Genomic DNA, 25827 nt, shown 5'->3' with positions numbered 1-25827 from the left:
ACTCATAAAAGAAATACAAGTTAAAAGTACTTTGAGATGCTATTATTTTTCACCTATTTGATTGGTAAAGATTTTTTTAAAGTTAAATGACAATGTTTTTGAGGATTTAAAGAAACAGGCACCCTTGAATACCACTTATGGGTATATATTTTAACACAGTTGCTGTAGTGGGCAATTTGGTGACAGTATCACAGTTTACATACCCTTTAACTCAGCAAGTTTGCTTTTAGAAACTTATCTTACATATATGTTTTCATATGTGCAAAAATGGTTTTAGATTATTCATTTTAGAATTGTTCAGAATAGCAAAAGATTGGAAATAACCTACTGTCAATTAATAGGGAATTGGTTAAATAAAGTTATGGTCCATCCATTAATGGAATCCTATTTAGCCATAAAAATTAAAATACTTTTTATCTATTGAATGAAATGATTACCCAAATATACTGTGTAACAAAATCAAGATTCAAAAAAGTATCATAATCTCTTCTGTTTTGGTAAGAAGGTGAAAAGTGAAAGTGATAGTCACTCAGTTGTGTCCGACTCGTTGCAACCTCATCAACTGTAGCCTACCAGGCTCTTCTGTTCATCTAACTCTCCAGGCAAGAATACTGGAGTGGGTTGCCATTCCCTTCTCCACGGGATCTTCCTGACCTGGGGATTGAACCCAAGTCTCCTGCTTTTGGACAAATTCTTTACTGTCTGAGCCACCAGGGAAGCCCATTTATATTTTCTTTTATGTAAAGAAATATCTCTGGAAAGATACCCAGTAAGCTAGTAATAATTATTGCCTGCAGGAAACTACTGGTTAGCTGAAAAATAAGAGTAGGAAGGTGACTTTTTCTACATGTTCTTTTGTAACCTTTGAATGTTTGTTGAATGAGAGGAGAAAAATTGCAACAAAATTTTGGAAACTGTAATACAAGTGAAAAGTGATAATTGACTTAGCAGTCCCAAGAGCTAAATCTTAAGCCAGTAGCGGAAAACCCAAGGAAGAAAGCAGTTTAAACCACCAATTTCTCAAAAGGCTTAGGAACTAGCAAAATCAAGTACTTTTTAAAGTAAGAATGTAGGTGGAACTAAAAGTAGAAAGATGTCAACCATCTGTTTTAAAAGCAGTTTGACCTTTAGATCCTCTCTTCTACTCCAAAAACAACAAATTGATTCGTCACTTTTGATTGGACATTGTGACATGCCCCATACCAATGGACAGCTAAAAATTTCACTGAGGTAGAAGTCCCCTGAATTTTAGTCGAATTTCTTTCCTACATACTGGCTTACGAATATCTTACCAATAAGTTAGAATAGGCGCTACTTCTTGCTCACTAGGTCCACTCAGCATGTAATGTAATGGGCCAGTGTGATAACTTGTGGAAGGGAATGGCAATCAAAATTCCTGTGAACCAAATTATGACACAAAGCTGGAGAACTGATACACCCATGAGGTAGGGCAGTGAAGGAGGTGTATTGCTGGTCTTGGCAGCTGAAAGCAGACTATTCCTGTAGGACCTTACAGACAAGAGTGCAGAAAAGGCACTTACAAGATTAAGAGCTGTGTGCCAGGGAACAAGAGATGTGTTAATTTGCTCAAAGCAATGAAACTCCATCTAATACAGCAACTGCTGTTGGAGCCGCCACCTAAGTAAGTTTATGATAATACACTCTCCTCCTCCAAGACTCATTTGTCTTCTGCACAGGCCATACAGGTCAAGTTGAATGGGGATATGGTAGAAATCACCAGCTGCATCGTTCAAGTCCTTGATGGTGCCCTAATTTCTACAATTCCTCCAGGAATTCAGTATTGCGCTTATTGTTTTCCTAAGAAGAGGCAGCTCTAGAGACTTCCACTTGGCCTTTCCCACCATAGTTGCCTTCACTCCACAGGTCAGAGAACAAATATGGGGATTCTGCCAGCTGTTAGGCATGTCTATTCCAGTTAGACTTTCTAAAACTGAAGAAATAGCCATAGGATGCATCTGGGGATCATCGGACCCAATATAAAATTCCACTGATCACTTGACTGCCATAAGCCCCTGCTCTGACTGGGGGCAACAATAAGGTTCAGGACCTCTGGAAACTGTCCGTTCATAGCCAGTATCCAGCAGATACTGCAAGGTCTGACTATTCCCTTTACTTCAGTGTACAGTTACCCTGGTAATTTTCAAATCTTTTGGATCCTTTTTGATCAGTTTTAAATTCTTTATTCGTGGCTTTGAATAATCCCTCTTATTTCTTTAAACATCCTAAAGATATTTAAATATATTTGATATTTCCAATATCTGAAATGGTATTCTAATTCTCCTCTTTGTTGTTTCTGTGGACTCCCATGCATAATGTTTATTTTCTGATTCTGTAATTTTGGGTTATGAGTTTATCTTAAACTGATCTTAATGTGTGGGAATTCTGTGAGGCCTTAAGTTTATGGTGTATGTATGTCTAGAAAGGATTTGTGTTTGCTTCAGTCAGGTGCCCTGAGGTGCTATCACCCCAAGACCACTTTAAATTATGTTTTAAACTTAGGGTTTCCTAGACCCTGTAGATAAAGACAAATCCTAAACTGACATAAAGGAATGTATGTAGTTTCGAGGTTTCAGCAGTGATTTCTTTCTCATTTCTACTCAGAGCTCACATAAGTTAACAAGTTTTATTATCATCTCCTTTGACCAGTGAGTGGATTCTTTCTAGCCCGCCTTTTCACTGAGAAAATAACCTTTTGAATGGTCTTAACTTTTTGAGGTGGCAGTTCTAACTCTTCTTTACAAGGGCCTAATGCCTTGTCTCCTTTTCCCTTTCAACACAAAGCCCTTGGTGTCCAAGATCAGCAAATAAAGTCAAGGCTTTTATACCTATCTAACACTGTAGTTTCCTGTTGACCCCTCTTTGGTACTTGGGGATTTCCCTTAATTTCTTATGAATTCAACTACACATTTAAAAGATACTTGTATTCTGTAAATAGACATTTCTCCAAAGAAGACATACAGATGGCCAAGAGGCAAATGAAAAGATGTTCAGTGTCACTAATTATTAGAGAAATGCAAATCAAAAATATGAGATATCACCTCATACCAGTCAGAATGGCTATCATCAAAATATTCACAAACAATAAATGCTGGAGGGTATGTGAAGAAAAGGGAAGCCTCCTACACTGTTAGTAGGAATGTAAGGTGGTACAGCCACTATGGAGAACAGTATGGGGGTTCCTTAAAAAACTAAAAATAGAACTACCATATAACCCAGCAATCCTACTCCTGGGCATATATCCAGAGAAAAACATGATCTGAATGGATACATGCACCCCAGTGTTCATTGCAGCACTGTTTACAATAGCCAAGACATGGGAGCAACCTAAATGTCCATCAGTATAAATGGATAAAGAAGATGTGGTACATATATACAATGAGATATTACTCGGCTATTAAAAAGAATGAAATAATGCCATTTGCAGCAATATGGATGGATCTAGAGGTTTGTCATGGGCTTCCCTGGTAGCTCAGTTGGTAAAGAATCTGCCTGCAATGCAGGAGACCCCAGTTTGACTCCTGAGTCAGGAAGATCCCCTGGAGAAGGGCTAGGCTACCCTCTCCAGTATTCTTGGGCTTCCCTGGTGGCTCAGGTGGTAAAGAATCCGCCTGCAATGTGGGAGACCTGGGTTCGATCTCTGGGTCGGGAAGATCCCCTGGAGGAGGGCATGACAACTCACTCCAGTAATCTTGCCTGGAGAATCCCCAAGGACAGAGGAGCCTGGTGGGTTACAGTCCATGGGGCTGCAGACTGAGCGACTAAGCACAGTGCACAGAGATTCGTCATACTGAGTAAAGTAAGTCAGACAGAGAAGGAAAAATATATGTCATCCCTCATGTGTGGAATCTAAAAAGAAATGATACAAATGAACTAGATGATACAAATGAAATAGAAGCAAACTCACAGACTCAGAATGAGCTATGGTTGCCAGGGGGATGGATGCTGGGAGCAGAGAGTTACGGAATTTGGGATGTACATATACACACTGCTATATTTAAAATGGATAACCAACAAAGACGTCCTGTATAGCACACAGAACTCTGCTTAACCTCGTGTGGCAGCCTGGAGGGGAAGGGAGTTTAGGGAAGAACAGATACATGTATATGTATACCTTCTTCATTCACCTGAAACTATTACAACATTGTTAATCCGCTATACCTCAATACAAAATAAAAAGTTTTAAAAAAAGATGTTTGTGTTTCATCTAGTATATATATTGTTAGCTGGTAGAAGAATGTGTTTCAGATATCCAGTTTATCTGTAAATGCTTTTTTTACATGTTAAGAAGATTAATGTCATGCTGATTATATACACTGCAAATACTTACCTAGTTCGTTTTTTGTCTTTAACCTTATTTGTATTCTCCTTAACAGAAAATTTTAATTTTTATATGGTCAGATCTTCTCATTTTTCCCTTTGTGGTTTCATACCTTTTTTGTCATGTTTCCAAAGACCTTCCCTACCATAAGATAGTATCCTTTTTTCCCTACTATTTTCCTCGTTTATTTTTTCAATAAATTTCTCATTATTGAGTAGTTTTAGATACATCAAAAAGTTTCAAAGTATGGAATTCCTATATTTTTAACTTATATTTTCCTCTCCCTGAAATTTTTTATATATGCATCTTTTTACCATTTATTAAAAAATAATTTGTTTAATACAACTGTGCTCCAGGTACTGTTCTAGGCCCTGCAGACATGGCAATGAAGAGAGAGCTCAGATTCCTCCTTTAGTATGTTATTATACTGAGCTTATATTCTAGTGAGATAGACAATAACTGGTCAGTATATTTTGGAAAAATGTCATTCTCATGTGGCTCTTATCCATTTGTATTCTGAGGCTATTTGTAAGGCTTTTCACTTGTTGTAAAGTTAGTAGTGAGTGGGAATTATATTTTTTTTAAGGTACACGTAGTACGTCATAAGTGGATTCCCAAGTGGTGCTAGTGGTAAAGAACTCGCCTACCAATGCAGGAGACATAAAAGACACTAGTTCAATTCCTGTGTTGGGAAGATCCCCCGGAGGAGAGCATGACAACCCACTCCTGTGTTCTTGCCTGGAGAATCCCATGGACAGAGGAGACTGGGGGACTATGGTCCATAAAGTCGCAAAGAGTTGGACACGACTGAAACAACTTAGCATGCATGCACACATGTGCATCATAAGCACATAATAAATTTTTTTAACTGGATGAGTGAATGGACCTATGTCATTTACATAGACAGTATATTTTCTTCACTTATTTTTATCAGTTGTAGAATAGGCCCATTAACTCCATACAAATCCCTTCTGTTTAATCAGCAGTGTCTTAAGTGTTTTTAGGGTTTGATCACCATGATAAAAAAAATAATAAACAGTTAACACTGAGTACATACTGTGTGCCATGAATTAAGTCATTTAATATTCTTTAAGATAAGTATTTATATTGTCCTCATCTTCTGGCTGAAGAAATTTTAGCTTAAGGACTCACAGTCAAGAAGAAGAAGAGAGAGGTTAGGAACTCAAGTTGCATTTGGATCTAAAACTTGAACCAAGACTAGTACTTCTTTATTCATAAACTGTCCACTACTCTTCAACAAGCATCCTCTGCTCTTATCAGGCATATTCCTTCTTTTTCTCTGGCATTACATTCACTTGCAACCTCCACAGATGCTTGTATTGAACTTTCAGCCTCTCCACCAGCCCCCCAACAAACACACACACATACACCTAAAATACCGTACTCTTCTTACAAACCTCAGCCTTTAAATTCTGAGCTCTGTTTCACCCCCTTTCCGACAACTCTTTCTAAATTTCTAAAGTATCGATAGCCTGTAAGTGCCTTCCAACTGTGATACACATACCACTAGGGCTCTAAGTGTTCCTGGGGTACACAGGAATATACGATTTTCAAGAACTGTTATATGGATCTTCCATTTCTACTGTATTCTCTTCTAAAACTTCCATAATTATGCCTATGATGAGGGTGTCAGGCTCCTTCTTCATTCCTACCATCCCTTTAACAATTACTTGTCTTCCACTTCACAAAGAAAACCCAAAATAAAATGGATGAGTTGAGAGGAACTTATCTTTCACCCACTATAAATTTTACTGTGATGAATTGCCATGTGGTTTTAAAACTTCCAGGGGCACCAAACAAAGGAATAATTCAAAATATTGACATCAGTGTCTAAGAAAGAAAATGACTTGGTGATTGGGTTAAAAATCTTTTGCAACCGGGTAATCTCCAATTTTAACAAAACTAAAGGAAGACTAAATTGAGTGGCAGCTAATAGATCATTAAAATAACTTTATTTTAATGATCCATTAAAATAAATGGATACATACATATCCATATGTAATTTCTGGCATATAACTCAGAATGAATTTGACAGTTTGGTTGACATCTGTATTTATCAGGATGAGGCTTCTCAGCACCAGAAACCTCCTAGAAAATAGGAATAGGATTAATACTGAATGTTGTGCCATTTAATCAGTAATTTATTTATTCACACATACCTTAACTAATGAAAAAAAGAACCCAATGTTTTCACCATTGAGACACATTTCTAATTAAATTTTATCCTTAATGCCAATAATTATCAAAATAGATAATATATATGTTGTTTTGATCAATTTATATGAACAGTAATTTTAAAAATAGTTCAATCTAGATAACTCCTTAGAGCCTATGGTTGTAGGAAATTTTAAAATCTGATGACATATATTTTCAATGCAGAGAAATATGATAAGATAATCAATAAAAGACTGTCAACCAGAAAGTTCTATTACATTATGATAAAACTATGGGAAACTGAAATGGAAATATGAATTCAAGGAGAAAATGAATAATATTAATTTCCATCTGTTAAAAAGAAAAAAGAGCTTGCTCATGTACTTTTAAAATTGAAAAATGAGAGTATCAAATTCCTATGATATTAATATATAGATTAATAAACATAATTAGATTATGTTTTAAAGAGTGGTGTTATAGTGTTATTTTTAAATATTGATATTTAAATATACTGGAAGTTATATATCCTTAACAACTACTTACACTTAGAATTTTAAAATCTAGATGTCAACATAATATATAATGGAGTATATTATTTTTCATATTCTTTTAGGGAGTACATGAAAAGAAATACTTAAAGGCTTGTTCTCATTTCTTTCTTGAGTAGGTTTCTTATCTTCCTATCTAGATTACAAGTTCTCTTTGTGTAAAAATTATATCCTATTTCTTCTGTTTTCCCCAGAGATTCATGAAGAGGCGCAAGTAAGCAAAGTAACATGCTCATGAATTTTATGCGTGTTTTGCAAATATTGCTCAATTCTGCTCTTTGATCAGGAAAGTTTCTTCATCCCAAATATAATTTCTCCCCACCCTACTCCCACCTGCTATTGATGCTTGGCATTCCTTCAAACAGTGTCACAAATTTTAATTCCACATTTCTTCAAAATGTATATATTCTTAGGAGATATAACATTGATCTAGAATCATATTAGATTAAACTACTTCCTGAGAACAAGTTTTTGTGAAGGAGAGTGAAGACAGTCAGGAGATTTACAAGTTGACTCCTTGACCTGATTGCAGACTAAGCCAAGCATCTTTTCCTTACTGAAGTGACCCTGAGGGGCCTATTAGGTAGGACCTTATTGGAAAAGGTCAGTTTTCATTCCAATCCCTAGGAAAGGCAATGCCAAAGAATACTCAAACTACTGCACAATTGTACTCATCTAACACACTAGTAAAATAATGCTCAAAATTCTCCAAGCCAGGCTTCAGCAATACGTGAACCGTGAACTTCCAGATGTTCAAGCTGGTTTTAGAAAAGGCAGAGGAACCAGAAATCAAATTGCCAACATCTGCTGGATCATCGAAAAAGCAAGAGAGTTCCAAAACGCCATCTATTTCTGCTTATTGACTATGCCAGAGCCTTTGACTGTGTGGATCACAATAAACTGTGGAAAATTCTGAAAGAGATGGGAATACCAGACCACCTGAACTGCCTCTTGAGAAATGTGTATGCAGGTCAGGAAGCAACAGTTAGAACTGGACATGGAACAACAGACTGGTTCCAAATAGGAAAAGGAGTACGTCAAGGCTGTATATTGTCACCCTGCTTATTTAACTTATATGCAGAGTACATCATGAGAAACATCGGGCTGGAAGAAGCACAAGCTGGAATCAAGATTGCCGGGAGAGATAGCAATAACTTCAGATGTGCAGATGACACCACCCTTATGGCAGAAAGCAAAGAACTAAAGAGCCTCTCGATCAAAGTGAAAGAGAAGAGCGAAAATGTTGGCTTAAAATCCAACATTCAGAAAACTAAGATCATGGCATCTGGTCCGATCACTTCATGGCAAATAGATGGGGAAACAGTGGAAATAGTGACAGCCTTTATTTTTAGGGGGGGGCCTCCAAAATCACTCCAGATGGTGACTGCAGCCATGAAATTAAAAGATGCTTTCTCCTTGGAAGAAAAGTTATGACCAACCTAGACAGCATATTAAAAAGCAAAGACATTACTTTGTCAACAAAGGTCCATCTAGTCAAGGATATAGTAGTTCCAGTAGTCATGTACGATGTGAGAGTTGGACTATAAAGAAAGCTGAGCACCGAAGAATTGATGCTTTTGAACTTCGGTGTTGGTGAAGACTCTTGAGAGTTCCTTGGACTGCAAGGAGATCCAGTCATCCTAAAGGAAATCAGTCCTCAATATTCATTGGAAGGACTGATGTTGAAGCTGAAACTCCAATATTTTGGCCACCTGATGTGAAGAGCTGACTCATTTGAAAAGATCAACGATTGAAAGCGGGAGGAGAAGGGAACAAAAGAGAATGAGATGGTTGGATGGGATCACCAACTTAATGGACATGAGTTTGAATAAACTCTGGGAGTTGGTGATGAACAGGGAGGCCTGGCATGCTGCAGTCCATGGGGTTGCAAACAGTCGGACATGACTGAGTGACTGAACTGACTAAAGTGAATCTTGTTATCTTAAAATGTAAATTGTGGGAGTGATTCTAGTAAGATCTTTACAACCTTGAGACATTCTTTTGATTTATTGTAATAACCAATTTAATTATTTATTTTTTGGCCTTCTTTTTTTTCCATTTATTTTTATTAGTTGGAGGTTAATTACTTTACAATATTGTAGTGGTTTTTGCCACACATTGACATGAGTCAGCCATGGATTTACATGTGTTCCCCATCCCAATCTCCCCTCCCTGTAATAACCAATTTAAAAAGTATTTAATTCGCTCACTAAGACTAGCAAGGGGGCATTCTCCATCCTCCTTCTGATGCCTATGTCAGAAGTTCTCTTTTTTCATACTTTAATAAAACTCTGCCACACAAAAGTTCTTGAGTGATCAAGCCTGGTCCCTGGTCCTGAAGCCAAATCATCTTCAGAGATCATGAATCTGACACTGTTCACTGTAAACTATCAGTATCCAAGGGACTCTCAAGAGTCTTCTCCAGCACCACAATTTGAAAGCATCAATTCTTCCACCCCCAGCCTTCTTTATGGTCCAACTTTTACATCTGTACATGACTACTGGAAAAAGCATAGCTTTGACTATATGGACTTTTGTCTGCAAAGCAATGTTTTTGCTTTTAAATATGCTGTCTAGGTTTGTCATAGATTTTCTTCCAAGGAGCAAGCATCTTTTAATTTCATGGCTGCAGTCATGATCCTCAGTGATTCTGGAGCCAAGAAAAGAAAATCTGTCATTGAAAAAAGCTTTCATTTTCTCCCCCATCTATTTGCCATGAAGTGTTGGGACTGGATGCCATGATCGTCATTTTTTGAATGTTGAATGTTAAGCCAGCTTTTTCACTCTCCTATTGCACCCTCATCAAGAGGCTCTTTAGTTCCTCTTCACTTTCTGCCATTAGAGTGGTGTCATCTGTGTATCTGAGGTTGTTGATATTTCTCCCAGCAATCTTGACTCCAGCTTGTGCATTTCGCATGAAGTACTCCTCATATAAGCTAAACAAACAGGGTAATAATATACAGCCTTGTCATACTCCTTCCCCAATTTTAAACCAGTCAGTTGTTCCATGTAAGGTTCTAACTGTTGCTTCTTGACCCACATACAGATTTCAGAGGATACAGATAAGGTGGTCGGGTATTCCCACCTCTTTAAGAATTTTCCAGTTTGTGATTCACACAGTCGAGGCTTTAGTGTGGTCATTGAAGCAGAAGTAGATGTTTTTCTGGATTCCTTTGCTTTCTCTATGATCCAACAAATGTTGGCAATTTGATTTCTGGTTCCTCTGCCTTTTCTAAAAAAGCTTGTACATTTGGAAGTTCTCGGTTCACATACTACTGAAGCCTCACTTGAAGGATTTTGAACATACCGTTACTAGCATGTGAAGGAGCACAATTGTACAGCAGTTTGTACATTATTTGGCACTGCCCTTCTGAGACTGGAATGAAAACTGACCTTTTCCAGTCCTGTGGCCACTGCTCAGTTTTCCAAATTTGCTGATATCTTGAGCACAGCACTTTAACATCATCATCTCTTAGGATTTTTAACATCTCAGCTGGCACTCTGTCACCTCCACTAGTCTTGTTTGTAGTAATGCTTCCTAAGGCCCACCTGACTTCAGACTCCAGGATGTCAGGCTCTAGGTGAGTGACTACACCATTGTGGTTATCTGGGTCATTAAGATCTTTTTTATATAGTTCTGTGTATTCTTGCCACCTCTTTTCAGTTGCTTCTGCTTCTGTTAGGTTCTTACCACTTCTGTCCTTTATTCCGTCCTTATTACCAGACCATTCTTGCAAGAAATGTTCCCTTGATATCTCCAATTTTCTTGAAGAGATCTCTAGTCTTTCCCATCCTATTGCTTCCTTCTATTTCTTTGCACTGTTCATTTAAGAATACTGGATTTTGGTTTGCCACTCCTTTCTCCAGTGGATCAAAACTCTCCATTATGACCTGTCCATCTTGGGTGGTCCTACACAGCATGGCTCATAGTTTCATTGAGTTACACAAGCCCCTTATCCAAGACAAGGCTGTGATCCATGAAGGGGAAAGGGTACTATTATCTGTATTAATATTTATACCTGACCATTGTCATGAATTCTTTTGTTGCTTGAAATAATTTTCTAGTTAATTCTTTTGGGTTTTGAAGATATATTATCATTAATCTGCAAATAATAATCATTTTATCACTTCTTTTTTAAATTGAGTTTTAATTGAGGGAAAACTGTTTTACAATGTTGTTTCTGCTATACAACAATGCAAATCAGCCATTATTATACATATATCAACTCCCTCTTGAGCCTCCCTCTCCTCTTTCCCTTCCTTCTTTCTTTCTCTTTTAGCCACTCCGTGTTGAATGTGGGGTCTGAGTTCCTCAACCAGGGATCAAACTCACACCTCCTGCAGTGGAAGCATGGAGTCTTAACCACTGGACTGCCAGCTAAGGCCCTCACTTCCTTATTTCTATATTCTAACTTCGTTTTATGTGTGTGATTATATCAGTGAAATCTCTCGAATACTGTTAGATAACAGTGATGATAGTAAATTTATTTGACTTACAGAGGAATATATTCAATGTCTTTCATTAAGTAAGGTCTTGTTTTTGAGTTGTCATAGACAGACACTATGGGAATAGCCACCCATTTCTAGTTTTTAAGGTTTTTTTTTTAATGACTGGATATTGCATTTTATTAAACACCTATTTTTTAGTACCTATGGAAAAAACACTATCATATTTTTCTTAGATATATTAACATAGTAAACTATATTAATAGATTTCAATATTGCACCATCTCTGCATTCTTGTAGATTATTTTTTAAATACAAGTTGGATTCTACTGCTAATACTTTAGTTGGGATTTTGGGTGAGACAGATTTGTAGTTTTTCTTTCTTTGCAATATTTATTACATTTTAAGATCAATATTATGTTATTTTCTTTTTTTGTTGTTGTTTTTTTGTGTTTTTTTGTGTTATTTTCATAAAAAGAATCTGAAAGGATATTTTTTCTTTCTGCAGTATAAAAGTTAAAAAAATGTAAAGATCTGTTCTTTAAAAGTTTGGTATTATTCCCCTGTAAAACTATTTGGTTCCAGTACTATATTATTGGGGGAGGGTAGTTCTTTGATAACTTTCCCATTCCTTTTATGGGAGATGGTGAGTTTCTATCTCTTGTGAATTCACTTTTGGTAATTATATTTTCATGGAGAATTATGTATTTCACACAAGTGTATCTATGGTTACTTTCTTTTTACCTTATTTTGTATATACATGCCTTTCCCACTGCTCTTTTCCTAAAGCTAAGTTAACTAATAATGGTTGATCTATATTTCCTATTTTCCCCCCAAAGAACAAATTTAGATTTATTCATTTGTTTTACCATTTTCTATTTTCATATTCATTACTCTTTGCTTTTATCTTTATGTTTTTCTTTCTTTCAGCTTTCCTTAAGCTTGTTTTTTCTTCTTGAGTTGCTTGCTTCATTTCAGTTTTTGTTTACTAATAAAATTTAAAATAATAAAACATACAGTTTAAAGATGATTTTTTCTCTTAGCATTGTCTTTTTTGTATCACATATGTTTTGACATGTAGTGTTTCACTATTATAATTTTCTAGATACACTACAACTTGTGCCTGAATTTCCTCTTTGACTCAAAAGTTATTAAACTGCACAAAAATTTCCAGGTGGTAGAGACGTTTTGTTCTCTGTGTCTGCTTCTTATTTCCAGTTTTACTGCACTGTGTTCAGAGAATGTCGACTGATCTATTTGTAGTTTTTAGAATTCATCTAAGTTTTTGGGTTTGTGTTGGGGCTTAACATACTGTCAACTCTTGTGAGTATTCCATGAGCACTTCAGGAAGGTGCAGATTTTTTTTATACATATATTTCTTTTAAAAATGTTGATATGATATTATTTGGTAATTGGTATTCAAAACTGTTATATTTTCAATAGACTCCCCCTCCAGCAAGCCCTCTGTATTGAATATATTTCTTATGCATTGCTTGATAATTCTCTACTCTTCCCTGCTTTGTGTCAATATTATAGTGCCATACTTAGTCTTGTTTAGTGCTTTCTGCTCCAAATTCAATGATGTCTGATATTAAAACTATGTTTTTTTCCCCGTAGGGGTACACTTGCTTAGTATACCTTTCCCCTTCTTTTATTTTCAACTTTTTTGAATCACTTTGTTACAGTCTCTTGAACACAGAATTTTGTTTTGCAATCAAATCTGTGTTTTTGACATGTTTTAATAGGTAAGTTTAGGACACATTTATTAATGTGACAGGTATAGTTATTTTCAATAATATTATTTTAAGGTATACAGTTTTCATAAATTTTGAAAAATCATTATACTGTGCAAATTTGTTTGCTCAATTATGTTTTTCTTGTCATAATTAGAAAGGTTTGTATTTGTTCTAGTGGTTGTCTTTATAATTTCATGTTTATATAATTCCTGTAAGTTATTTCTTTATCAGTATCCATTAATGAGCAATGAAAATCTCCACTATACAATAATAAAGTTTGTACATTTCCTTTTCTTACTCGTCCACTCTCCTCAATTATATCTTTGGGCTTCCAAGGTGGCTCAGTTCTGAAGAATCTGTCTCAAATGTAGGAGATGCAGGTTTGACCCCTGGGTCAGAAAGATCCTCTGGAGCAGGAAACGGCAACCCACTCCAGTATTCTTGCCTGGGAAATCCCATGGACAGAGGAGCCTGGTGGGCCACAGTCCTTGGGGACTAGACAGCAACCCAGCGACTAAACATCAGCAGCATATTATTTGTACTGGAGTTTATCTTTATGTTACTTTATATAATATATTCCCATTATTTGCCACTTTTAAATGATTCTATTGAAGATCAGCTAGTAAGGATAAGAAAATAAATGTCATAGCCAAATTATAGCACTACTGATCTTCAAATACCACTGTAGATCTTATATGATTTAAATAACTTCTTTGCTCTCAAAAAAAAAGGTAAAAGAATTGATAAAATCGTCACAGTAATGGAATTCTTCTGAAACTCTTTGAGAGATTAATCATTTTAGAATTTATTTATATTAAGAGCACAATGGATATAAAAGGAATTCTAATATTTTAATTATGAATCCTTGGTCAAGATTCCTCATGAAAAGTTCAGAATTATTTTATTATACTTATAAATCAAATATGAGGAGATAAATTGAAGTGTTCAACGTAGGCAAGACTCCTTACCTACTCTCTTTCTCCATTTATATTTTGAGCTAACTCTGCAGATAGAAAATGTCAGATACTTAGATAGGTCAGAGAAAATGGATTTAAACAAAGATTGGACTTTTCTATACATAAGGTGAGCTTCTCAGGTGGCCCAGTGGTAAAGAATCCGCCTGCCAATGCAGGAAAATCACAGGAGACATGGGTTTGATTCCTGGTTGGAAATGATTCCTGGAGGAGTAAATGGCAACCCATTCTAGTATTCTTGCCTAGGAAATCCCATGGTCAGAAAAGCCTGGTGGGCTACAGTTCATGGGGTCGCAAAAGAGTCAGACACAGCTGCGCATGAGCACGCACACAGGGATACATAAAGTGATGGCATCGTTTCAGTGATCTTCTTGAGCTTTTGACCATGGTTGAACTTACTGATCTTCTGGAAAGAAATTCTGACTTCCAATTTTTCCTGAATTATTAGTCAGTGGTTTTTAGTCTAGAACTGTCTGTCTTTCCTAACAGAGTGATTAAGGGATCAAGGGATACACCTAGAGACAAATGTACTGAGTACCAGAGGCACAGAACATAGTCACTAGAAGGAAATAAAAATCCTTTTACCTTTGTTTGGGACATAAGCTCATCTCCCAGAAGCTTCCTATGCTGGATGTTTTCTATCTGCCCTTCCAGACCACTCTCAACCTTTCTCTACCCCTGTTGCCCAACAGAAGATAGATATAACAGCCAAGTGTGGTTACAGGACAGACATTCACAAGGAAAATGGCACAGCCGAAGAACACACTTGTCATACGGGTCATATGGCTGTAAACTTCACTGTCACCTTCACTCTGTCCTCAGTGTGCTTGTACGCAACTCCAGTTTTATGGAGTGAGAATTTTACAGTTTGTTTAGTCATTCACGAGTTAATAGACATTTGCAGCTCTGTTGTTTAGTGGGAACACGTTTAAGATTGCTATCTTCGTTGACTTTCCTGGCGGTCCAACTGTCAAGTCTGCCTGCCAATGCCAGGAACATAGGTTTGATCCCTGATTCGGGAAGATTCTGCCTGCCGTCGGGTAACCAAGCCCGTACTGAGCCCTCATTCTAGAGCCTGTGAGCCACAACTACTGAGACCTGTGAGCCTCGAGTCTGCACTCCACAAGAGAAGCCTCCACAATGAGAAGCCTGTGCGCTGCAACTAGAGCGCAGTCCCTGCTTGCTGCAACTAGGGAAAGTCCATGAGCAGCAATGAAGCCAAAAATAAACAAGTATGAAAAAAAAAAGATTGTTGTCTTCTTGCTGGATTGACTTTTTTTTCTTTTGGAAATTAAAAAAAAATTATAGTTGATATACATTGTTGTGTTAGATTCAGGTGTATAGCAAAGTGAATGAGATATTGAACATAGTTCCCTAGCTGTACAGTAGCAGGATTTCTGAATCATATGGTAACTACTTTTAGTTTTTTAAAGAACCTCCATACTGTTCTCTATAGTGGCTGCACCAATTTACATTCCCACCAAAGTGTAGGAGGGTTCCTTCTTCTCCACAACCTCTCAGGCATTTATTACTTGTAGATTTTTTGATGATGGCCATTCTGACTGGTGTGAGGTGATACCTCACTGCAGTCATTAGTATTTGCATTTCTCTAATAATTAGCATTATCAAGCATCTTTCCCTGTACTTCTTCGTCATTTATATGCCTTCTTTGGAGAAATGTCTATTTAGGTCTTTTGCCCATTTTTCATTTTATTTTTTTTAAAGAAATGTTTGTTATAGAGCTGTTTGTATACTTTGGACATTAAGCCCTTGTCAGTCACATAATTTCCAGTTTCTCCCAGTTTGTAGATTGTCTTTTCATTTCGTTTATGGTTTCCTAGTTTGATTAGGTCTCCTTTGTTTTTGCCCTTATTTCTTTTGCTTTGGGAGACTGACCTAAGAAAACATGGCTGCAATTTACTTCAGAGAATGTTTTGCCTATGTTTTCTTCTAGGAGTTTTATGCTGCCATGCTTCATATTTAAGTCTTTAAGCTATTTTTAGTTTATTTTTATATATGGTGTGAAGGAGTGTTCTAACTTCATTGGTTTAAACCTGGCTGTCCAGCTTTTCCAAAACCACTTGCTGAAGACACAGTCTTTGCTTCATTGTATCTTCTTGCTTCCTTTGTTAAAGATTAATTGCCTGCAGGTGTGTGGGCTTATTTCTTAGCTCTCTATTCTGTTCCATTAATCCATATACATGTATTGGAGAAGGAAATGGCAACCCACTCCAGTGTTCTTGCCTGGAGAATCCCAGGGACTCAGGAGCCTGGTGGGCTGCCGTCTGTGGGGTCGCACGGAGTCCGACACGACTGAAGCGACTTAGCAGCAGCAGCAGCAATCCATATATCTGTTTTTGTGCCAGTGCCATGCTTTTTGTCTAGACCACGTGGCATGTGGGATCTTTCCACGCCCCCTCCAGTGGGAGCGTGGAGTCTTAACCACTGGACCTCCAGGAAGCCCCATGCTGTTTTGATTCCTGTAGTTTTGTAATATTGTCTGAAGTCCTGGCTGGGGGAGTGGGGTGGTTATGCCTCCAGTTTTGTTCTTTTTCCTCAGGACTGCTTTGACAATCCTGAGCCTTTAGATTCCCTATCAATTTTAGGATTATTTATTCTTGTTCTGTGACTTTTATCACTGTGTGTGTGTGTGTGTGTGTGTGTGTGTGCGCGCACGCTCAATTGCTCAGTCATGTCTGACTTGTTCAGCCCCATGGACTGTAGCCCACCAGGTTCCTCTATCCTTGGAACTTTCCAGGTAAGAATACTGGAGAGGGACTGCCACTTTCTACTCCAGGGGATCTTCCCAACCTAGCAATCAAATCCGCATCTCTAGCATCTCCTGGTTTTTTTAAGTGGTTGTTTTAACTGTTACATTATACATACATCTTTATCACAGTATACTATTGTCAATATTTTATCATTTTGAATGAAGTGTAAGAACCTTAATTTTCTTAAGTCCTTTTATCCTCCCGTTTATAATGTAATTATCCTAAGTAGTTCTTCTATATACACTAACAACCATATCAGACAATGCTATAACTTTTCTTTCAATTATCAAATATAATTTAGAAGAATCTATAGAAAATCTATTATATTTATCTATATTTTAATTCTTTCTACTTTTTCTTCCTTCTGGATATTCCAAGAGCCTTTATAATTTCCTTTTTGTTTCAAGAACTCCCTTAAGTAATTCTGTTAAGGTTAAGTCTGCTGGTGACAAACTCTTAGCTTTCCTTCATCTGAGAATATCTTGATTTCTGAATCATTCCTTAAGGATATTTTTACTGGATATAGTTCTACATTAGCAGTTCTTCTTTTCTTTCAGCATTTGAAAAATGTGACACTTCCTCTGGCCTTCATGGTTTCTAATGAAAAAAATCTATTTGAATTGTTTCTCCCTTATAGGTAAGCTGTCAGTGTCCTGCTCTCAAGAATTTTTCTTTGTCTTTGTTTTAAGGATTTTAATTATGTGTCTTAGAATGGATTTCTGCAGCCTCTTGAATCTTTAGATTTGTAACTCTTGCCAAATTTGGGAAATTTTCAGTGATTACTTCTTCAAATATTTTTCTAGTCCCACCCTCCTTTCCCTTTCCTCTTGGACTGTGATGATATATTAGCTTTTTGTTATAGTCTCACAGATCCCTGAGGCTTTGTAAATTTTTTTTAAGTTTCTTTTCTCTCTGTTATTCAGATTGGGTAATTTCTATTCTGTTTTCAAGTTCCTTTGTCTTCTTCATTTGAGCCTATCTATAGTAGATTTTTGTTTTTAAAATTGAGTATTGCATTTTTCAGTTCTAAAATTTTTACCTGGTTTTTCTTTTTATTTCTATTTCTTTGGTGAGACTTTATATTTTTCCATTTAAGCATATTCATAAGTGCTTGTTGAAACATTTTTATGATGGCTGCTTTGAAATCCTTTTCAGATAATTCTAACATCTGTGTTATCTCAATGTTTGTTGTCTCATTTAAGTTTGGATTTTCCTGTTCCCTGATAATCATGGGATTTTTTTTTTTAATTGTATTCTGGACACTTTGGGTATTATGCTGTAAGAATGAATCCTATTTAAATCTTCTGTTTTAGCAGGACTTTTTTGTCACTGCACCAGTGAAGGAAGTGGTTTCCACATAATTATTGCCAGGTTGGTTGTGACTCTATTTGGTCTCTAATTATATCCCAGAAGGGAGAGTGTCTGGTTATCTCTGGGTGGGGGTGGAAGCTCAGGTTCCTCATATGCCCCCCACTGACACCCTGGGCATAGAGAAGCTTCATTACCAATACACACTTCACTAGGAAGACAGTCCTGTAACTTCCGGCTTCCCACTCGGCTTTCACTGGCACCACTCTGCCTTGGAAGTAAAAAGATGCCTCACTGCCACTCTCCACACGGCCTCCACTCAGCTGCCTCCAATACCGCCTCAGCAGGGAGGGGGTGAGATTGTTACCCTGTTAAAGTCGAATAGGTTGAGGGGAGTCCAGGCTACCATATGGCTTCATGGACACTATGTGGGAAGAAGTCTTATTCACACTAGGTAGGAATCAAAGTCCCAGCTTTCCACTGGGTCTTTTCAGAGTATGCCAACAGCAAGGCTGTCTCAGGAAGGAGATTTACTAGCACCTCTGAAGTCTTTTCCATCCCTAAGACTCTGAGCTTTGTAAAGGGGAGGAAGTAAAAAATTGCGGTTGTTTGAGGAGGAAAAGTGTTATCTAAGTGTGAGGGAGCTTGGTAAAAGCATTGCCTTTAGCCCATTCTGAAACTAGGGGGCGTTTCACCTGAGTCCTTTGTAAACAATATTTTCATGTTTCTGCACTGATGGGGCTTCCTGAGCAAAAAACTAGAACCTGGGTCAAAGGACAAGTTTTGAAAATTAAAGGGTGGTAGAGTAGCCAGAGACTTCTGAAGAAATTCAGAGATTTATTTCCTTGTGTTTACATTTCAAAGGGGGATGAGAGAGGTCAGTTGCTTACATTCCAAAGGACTATAAATGCCAAGGTTTCTCTCTCTCAGGAGTGGAGGTGGGGGGCAAGAGGTGGCTTATTTACACTCATATTAATAATTTTGGGGGATTCCCTGGTGGCTCAGACGGTAAAGCGTCTGCCTACAATGTGGGAGACCCGGGTTCAATCCCTGGGTCGGGAAGATCCCCTGGAGAAGGAAATGGCAACCCACTCTAGTGTTCTTGCCTGGAAAATCCCATGGACTGAGGAACCTGCTAGGCTACAGTCCATGGGGTCGCAAAGAGTCGGACATGACTGAGCGACTTCACTTTCACTAATAATTTTGGAGTTCTTTTCCTTCAGTACAAATCCCCTGTGTATAGGATGACATGAGGCTCTCATTGTGTTGCCTGTGGGTTATGGGTATGGGGAATGGGCAGTTATTGCTGTAAGTAATAATAACTGATCTCTATTCCAGAACTCTCACCTCTGCTTTCAGGATAAAATAAACAAGTATAGATATACTTACCACAAAAGGGAGGATGCACTCGTGCTGATTTTGTACAATGTATAAGCTGAAGAGAGGGATGCGGCTGGGGCCCATCAAGCTGCAGGCTAGAGAGAAAAAGTTCTGCAGAGCCTCACAGAGGTTGGAGCAGACGTCAGCCCAGGATGGTAGAGCAATATGCACAATGAGAAGCCTTGGAGGTTGCTGGTACATCTGTGTGGGATTAGAGGGCCTTTTACTAGCTATTTGCCCATGATACATGGCAGCCAGACCAGAGGTGGAACTGTAGCTACCACTGAGATATTCTCTACACCTGTAAGAAAGAAAAGACAAATCACTGGTTTTCATAAAACTGAAGGTTGAAACAATGAACACAGATCTAGGGGACTAAGCCTAGAAAGAAGGCAAACCAGGTGATGACTCAAGTTTCTCTAGGCTATCCTAATCTTAACAGCTGCCAAGGTATCTAGATGTTTGCCTGTAATGCAAGGCTGAGGATGATTAGCAACGTTGAATGGAACTAATCAAAAAAGTCAAACTCTAGCCTCAAAGTAAGCTATCTGCCCTCATGAACTTTGTTTCTTTATTGGCACTGTACTATAGTATAATTTGTCTCTATGACTGCCTCTCCCACTGTATTGCAAGCTTCCCAAGGACAGAGAAATTAACAACTCTATATATCAGAGCTTAGCAAAGTGTTTGTTTTGTACATAGTAATTCTTAAAAATGAAAATATAACTACATTTTCACCCTCCAAGACTCACTCAAAACCCTTTATGACTTGCTCTTCAGTCTTATTGGAGGCTATTCTTTACCTCAAACTTTTCACTGAAATAAAACCAAATATACCATTAACTTCAGTGCATTTGCTCACGCTGTTTTCTCTACCTGCAACAGCCCTGCCTTTTTTCTTTACTGGCTACTTACACTTATCCCCAGGGCTCAGATTTGGAAAGGAGAACAAATGAAAACTTGGAACAAACATCAGCAATGAGAAGGGAACATCATTACAAATACTCAAACATGGAAAAGGTTACAAAAGGATATAATGAATAACTTTATACCAGTAAGTTTAATAAAATGGACAAATTTCTAGGAAACCATATTTAACAGACACTAAATCAAAAAGAAATTTAAAAAACAGAAATAGTCTATAACCAGTGAAAAAATGTAATTGGTAGTTAAATATGTTCCCATGAAGTAAATTACAGGACCACATAATTCCACTGATGAGTTCCATATTACTCTCAAAGATCAAGAATTTCAAACAGATTCTTTCAGAGCACAGGAGAACACCACTCATTTTAGTAGGTTAGCATAACATTTGATACCAAAATCAGATAATTTTTTATAAGAAAAAAATTATAGGACAATCTCATCCATGAACTTAGAAGTAAGAATCCTTAGCAAAATATAAGCAAATTGAAAAAAGCAATATATAAAAGGAATAACACATCATAACCAAGCTGGGTTTATCTCAAGAACATAAGGTTGACATAACATTAGAAAAATTCACTGAAATTTATCACATTAAAAGATTAAATAAGAAATATTATATGATCATCTCAATAGATGCAGCAAAACAACATTCATACATGATAAAGAATCAATCTCAGTAAACTAGGACTAGACAATAGGAATAATCTGATAAAATGTTTATAAAAACAATCAAATACAGTTCTTAATGTTGATGCTGAAAGTTTTCCAAGACAAGGAGGCCGCTATCATCACTTCAACACAGTAGTGAAGGTAGCAGTAAGGCAAGACAAATAAACTTGGCACATTAAAAAAAAAAAGGCACTACAATGGAAGAAATAAAACTGTCACTGTTTGCCAAGATGGTATGATTGATTGTTCATACAGAAAATCTAAAAGAATCTACAGATTTTATAATTTCATAATTTTCCCCAAAGGTCTCATCTTTTATTAAATTTTATTCTTAGAGATGGGCTTCCTTGGTGGCTTAGTGGTAAAGAATCCACCTGCCAAGGAAATCAACACTGAATATTCATTGGAAGGACTGATGCTGAAACTGAAGCTCCAATACTTTGGCCACCTGATGTGAGGAGCTGACTCATTGAAAAAGACCTGATGCTGAGGAAGATTGTGGGCAGGAGGAGACAGGGTTGACAGAAGATGAGATGATGCATCACCGACTTATCGGATTTGAGTTTGAGCAGAGCCTGGGGTGCTGCAGTCCATGCAGTCGCAAAGAATCAGACAAACTGAGCAACTGAACAACAAATGCAGGAGTGTAGGTTTAATCCCTGGGTTGAAAAGATTCCCTGGAGAAGGAAATGGCAACCCACGCTAATGTTCTTGCCTGGGAAATCCCATGGACAGAGGAGCCTGGTGGGATACAGTCCATGGGGGTTGCAAAAGAGTCAGACACGCTCTTTTGTGTGCTAGATCAAGTGTGCTAGATTCCTGTTGTTCAGTTGCGTCCAACTCTTTGCAACCCCATGGACTGCAGTATACCAGGTTTCCCTGTCCTCCACTATCTCTCAGAGTTTGCTCAAACTCATGTCCATTAAGTCCGTGGTGCCATCCAACCATCTCATCATGACTCATCCCCTTCTCCTCCTGCCCTCAATCTTTCCCAGCATCTGAGTCTGCTCTTCACATCAGGTTCTCAATATTTATCTACTGTATACACAGTATCTATAGTGTATGTATGTCAATCCCAATCTCCCAATTCATCATCCCACCCCACAGTCATTTTTAGACTGTACAATTCCAATACTGTTCTTTAAATGGAGTAAAAGGCACTTTCTTCCTTGTATCATCACACACGATAAATTAATGCATCTAATGCGTCTGGGCATGGTTCTAAGCAGCACCTGACTATTTGTGATCCTATATTTTCCACTTTTGACAAGAATGCCCACTCTTTGATGTTCCTCTGTAAACAGGTTAAATCTGGGCCTTGAACCACCAAAAGCCATCAAGTTACTCCCTTACCAAAAAACCCCTCAATGGCTTCAACATACACCTGGAACAAAATCTGACATCTCTACCCTGGATCTGAAATTTTGCAGGCATCTTCCTCCCAACTCTCTGTCTTCCTGCCATGCGCCAACCCGCCAACCCCCTCCCCTGCTCCACCTTCCTTGCCCTTGCCTGCCCCCTTCACCTCCCCAAGGCGGTTGGCCGCTTGCTCTGGATCCTGCCTCTGGATATTCTCTTTTGAGTGGTCCCCTCCTTAACCCTACTCATCCGTTAGGTCTCAAACTTCAGGTCTGAATAGCTTAGGACCCTTTAATAAGCCACTATAAAAGCGCCTGTAACTTCTATATTGGACACTTTACGTGTTATGAGTCAATGGTTCTCCCTCCCACTAGGTTGCGTTAAAAATTTCATGATCCTAGGCACCTTTGTTTTCGTGAACCCTCATTTAAAAGAAAAAAAACTTAAAACATTTTCGTAGGCCCTCAGATTTCGTTCCTCCACCCTTGTAAGAAAAACCAAAGCAAACCAAACCCCTTTTCTTTGACCCAAAGGTTTCACTGTTTCCTATTGATTTACAAGAAGTTAATGTATTTTCCTGCCCCCCTTCCCACTCAGAGTCTTGGGCTGTCAGCAGGGCACCTACCCGGCTTGACGGACTGGCGCCTAGCCCCCAGGCGCGGGAGGGTCGGCAGAGGAGGAGACTGGGCTCTGCCCGCCCTGTCAGAACCGCGAGCGGCAGGCGGCTTCAGACACGCGTCTGACCTGGGCCTCCGGGCGTCAGGCTTCCCTGGCAGCTGACCAGTCTGCCTGCCGACACCCCTGTGAGGGCAGGCCCGAGCTCGGCCCAAGCCTTTTCTGCGAAGCGCTGTCGGCAACGCTGCTCCCAGCTTTGGGTCCTCTACCCCGTTCCCACACCTGCAAAGAAACCCGACTTCGTGAAGGCAAAGACCCGGCTGCCCGGCCCTTCCGGCCGTCGGCGTGCTCCACCGCTTCGGAGGGCGCCCCCCTCAGGCCGGGCGGCTCACTGCTGACGCCTCCTCAGGTCCACTTGAGGCTGCTCTTTGGGATCGCGGTCTTCAAGGCTGCACCAGGGTTAACGGCCCTTCTTTGGCGCTTAGGTAAAGTTTCGGATTTGTGTTGAGAATATTATGCCAAACCCACTCCTACCCCATGAAACTCCGGCGGTATCCCAATCTTATTCCTGGGTTCACTCATTGAGTCTGTCACTCTTTTTCTTCCAACTTTATTGAGATATGTGATTGACATCCAGTACTGTATACGTTGAAGGTGTACAGCATAATGCTTTAACTTACATACATCACGAAAGGCTTGCCACAATAAATTTACTGAATATCCATCATCTCACAGAGATACACAATTAAAAAATTTTTTAAATACATTTTTTGTTGTGATGAGACCTCTTAGGATTTAGTCTAACAACTTCCATATATAACATACAGCAGTGTTAGTTACATTGTACATTATATCCCTAGTACTTACTTATAACTGGGATTTTGTACTTTTTGATTGCCTTCATCCACCCCAACTTGCCTCTGGCTCTGGTAACCACAAATCTGATCTCTTTACTATGAGTTTTTTTTCTGTGTTTTTGAAGTATAATTGACCTCTAAAATTGTGTTAGTTCCTGTTAGACAACCTAGTGATTTGGTATTTCTATACATTTCAAACTGAACATCACGAAGCATCGTTATTTTTGTCACTGTACAAAGATATTACATAGTCACTGACTATATTTCCACACTGTACATTTCATACCTGTAACTAATTTATTTTGGAACTAGAAGTTTGTACCTGTTACTCTCCCTCACCTATTTCATTTCCATACTCCCCTCTCCCCACCCCCCACCCTCTGGCAACCCCGTTTCTTCTATCTATACTCTGTTTCATTATGGTTGGCTGTTCATTTGTTTTGTATTTTAGGTTCCACATATAAGTGAAATCATAAATTGTGATTGTCTGACTCATTTCACTTAGCCTAACACTCTCGAGGTGCAACCATGTTGATGCAAGTGGCAAGATTTCATTAATTTAATGGTTGAGCAGTATTCTGTTGTATATACGTGCATGCTTGTGTGTGTGTGTGCGCTAAACCGCTTCAGTTGTGTCTGACTCTGTGCAACCCGATGGATTGTAGCCCTCCAGGCTCCTATGTCCATGGGACTCTCCAGGCAAGAGTACTAGAGTGGGTGGCCATGCCTTCCTGCAGGGAGAATCTTCCTGACCCAGGGATCAAACCCAAGTCTCTTACATCTACTGCATTGGTAGGCAGGTTCTTTACCACTAGTGCCACCTGGGAAACCCCATATATGTGCATATATATTTGTATATATATATGTATATCACATTTTCTTTATCCATTCATCTATTGATGGGCTCTTGGGTTGCTTCCATATCTTGGTTATTGTAAATAATGCTGTAGTGAACATAGAGATGCATGTATCTTTTCTAATTAGTGTTTTCATTTTCTTCGGACAAATATGCAGGAGTGGAATTCCTGAATCCTATGGTAGTTCTATTTATAATTTGTCAAGGAATCTCCATACTGGTTTCCATAGTGCCTGTACCAATTTAAATTCCCACCATCAGTGTCTGAGGCTTCCCTTTTCTCCACACCCTTGCCAATACGTTATTTGTTGTCCTTTTGATAATAGCCATAGTGACAGATGTGAGGTGACATCTCACTGTGATTTCAATTTGCATTTCCCTGATATTAATAATCTTGAGCATTTTTTGATGTCTCTGTTGCCCATCTGTATGTCTTCTGAATGAATAAAGTGGACTTATGAACATGCTCCTGGAACTGAACTTGTTCATATGTAGTGGACTTATTATAGTTCTTAGTGTATAGAAATGCAACTGATTTCTGTATATTAATTTTGTATCCTGAAACTTTACTGAAACATAGATGTGGGTTAATCATATATGGCCTTTATTATGTTGAGATATATTCCCTCTATATTCATTTTGATGAGTTTTAAAAAATAATTTATTTTTAATTAATTATTTATTTATTTAATTTATTATTTTTGATGAGTTTTTATCATGAATAGATGTTTACTTTCGTTAAAACTTTTTCTGCATCTATTGAGATGATCATATGATTTTTATTCTTCAATTTGTGAATTTGGTATATCACATTGATTAAGTTGTGAGGATTGAATCCCACTTGATCATGGCATGTGAGCCTTTTAA

At 38.1% G+C, this 25827-nt stretch overlaps 1 protein-coding gene across 1 annotated transcript in view; it reads right to left on the bottom strand.

Moving 5' to 3' along the window:
• Positions 1-23559, bottom strand: part of M1AP (meiosis 1 associated protein) — a 90593-nt gene extending 67034 nt beyond the window's left edge. Inside the window, exons 1-2 of the mRNA XM_020895568.2 lie at positions 23258-23559; positions 19687-19978 (exon numbers count right to left, since the gene is read on the bottom strand). Coding sequence (XP_020751227.2) covers positions 19687-19926 — 240 coding nt within the window. The 5' untranslated portion in view covers positions 19927-19978; positions 23258-23559. The remainder of the gene's footprint in view (positions 1-19686; positions 19979-23257) is intronic.
• Between the last annotated feature and the right edge of the window lie 2268 nt (positions 23560-25827).

This window comes from Odocoileus virginianus, chromosome 2 (genome assembly GCF_023699985.2).
Source record: "Odocoileus virginianus isolate 20LAN1187 ecotype Illinois chromosome 2, Ovbor_1.2, whole genome shotgun sequence".
Taxonomy (NCBI): domain Eukaryota; kingdom Metazoa; phylum Chordata; class Mammalia; order Artiodactyla; family Cervidae; genus Odocoileus; species Odocoileus virginianus.
The sequence above is the reverse complement of the archived record's forward strand: the minus strand, read 5'-3'. Positions and strand labels throughout refer to the sequence as shown.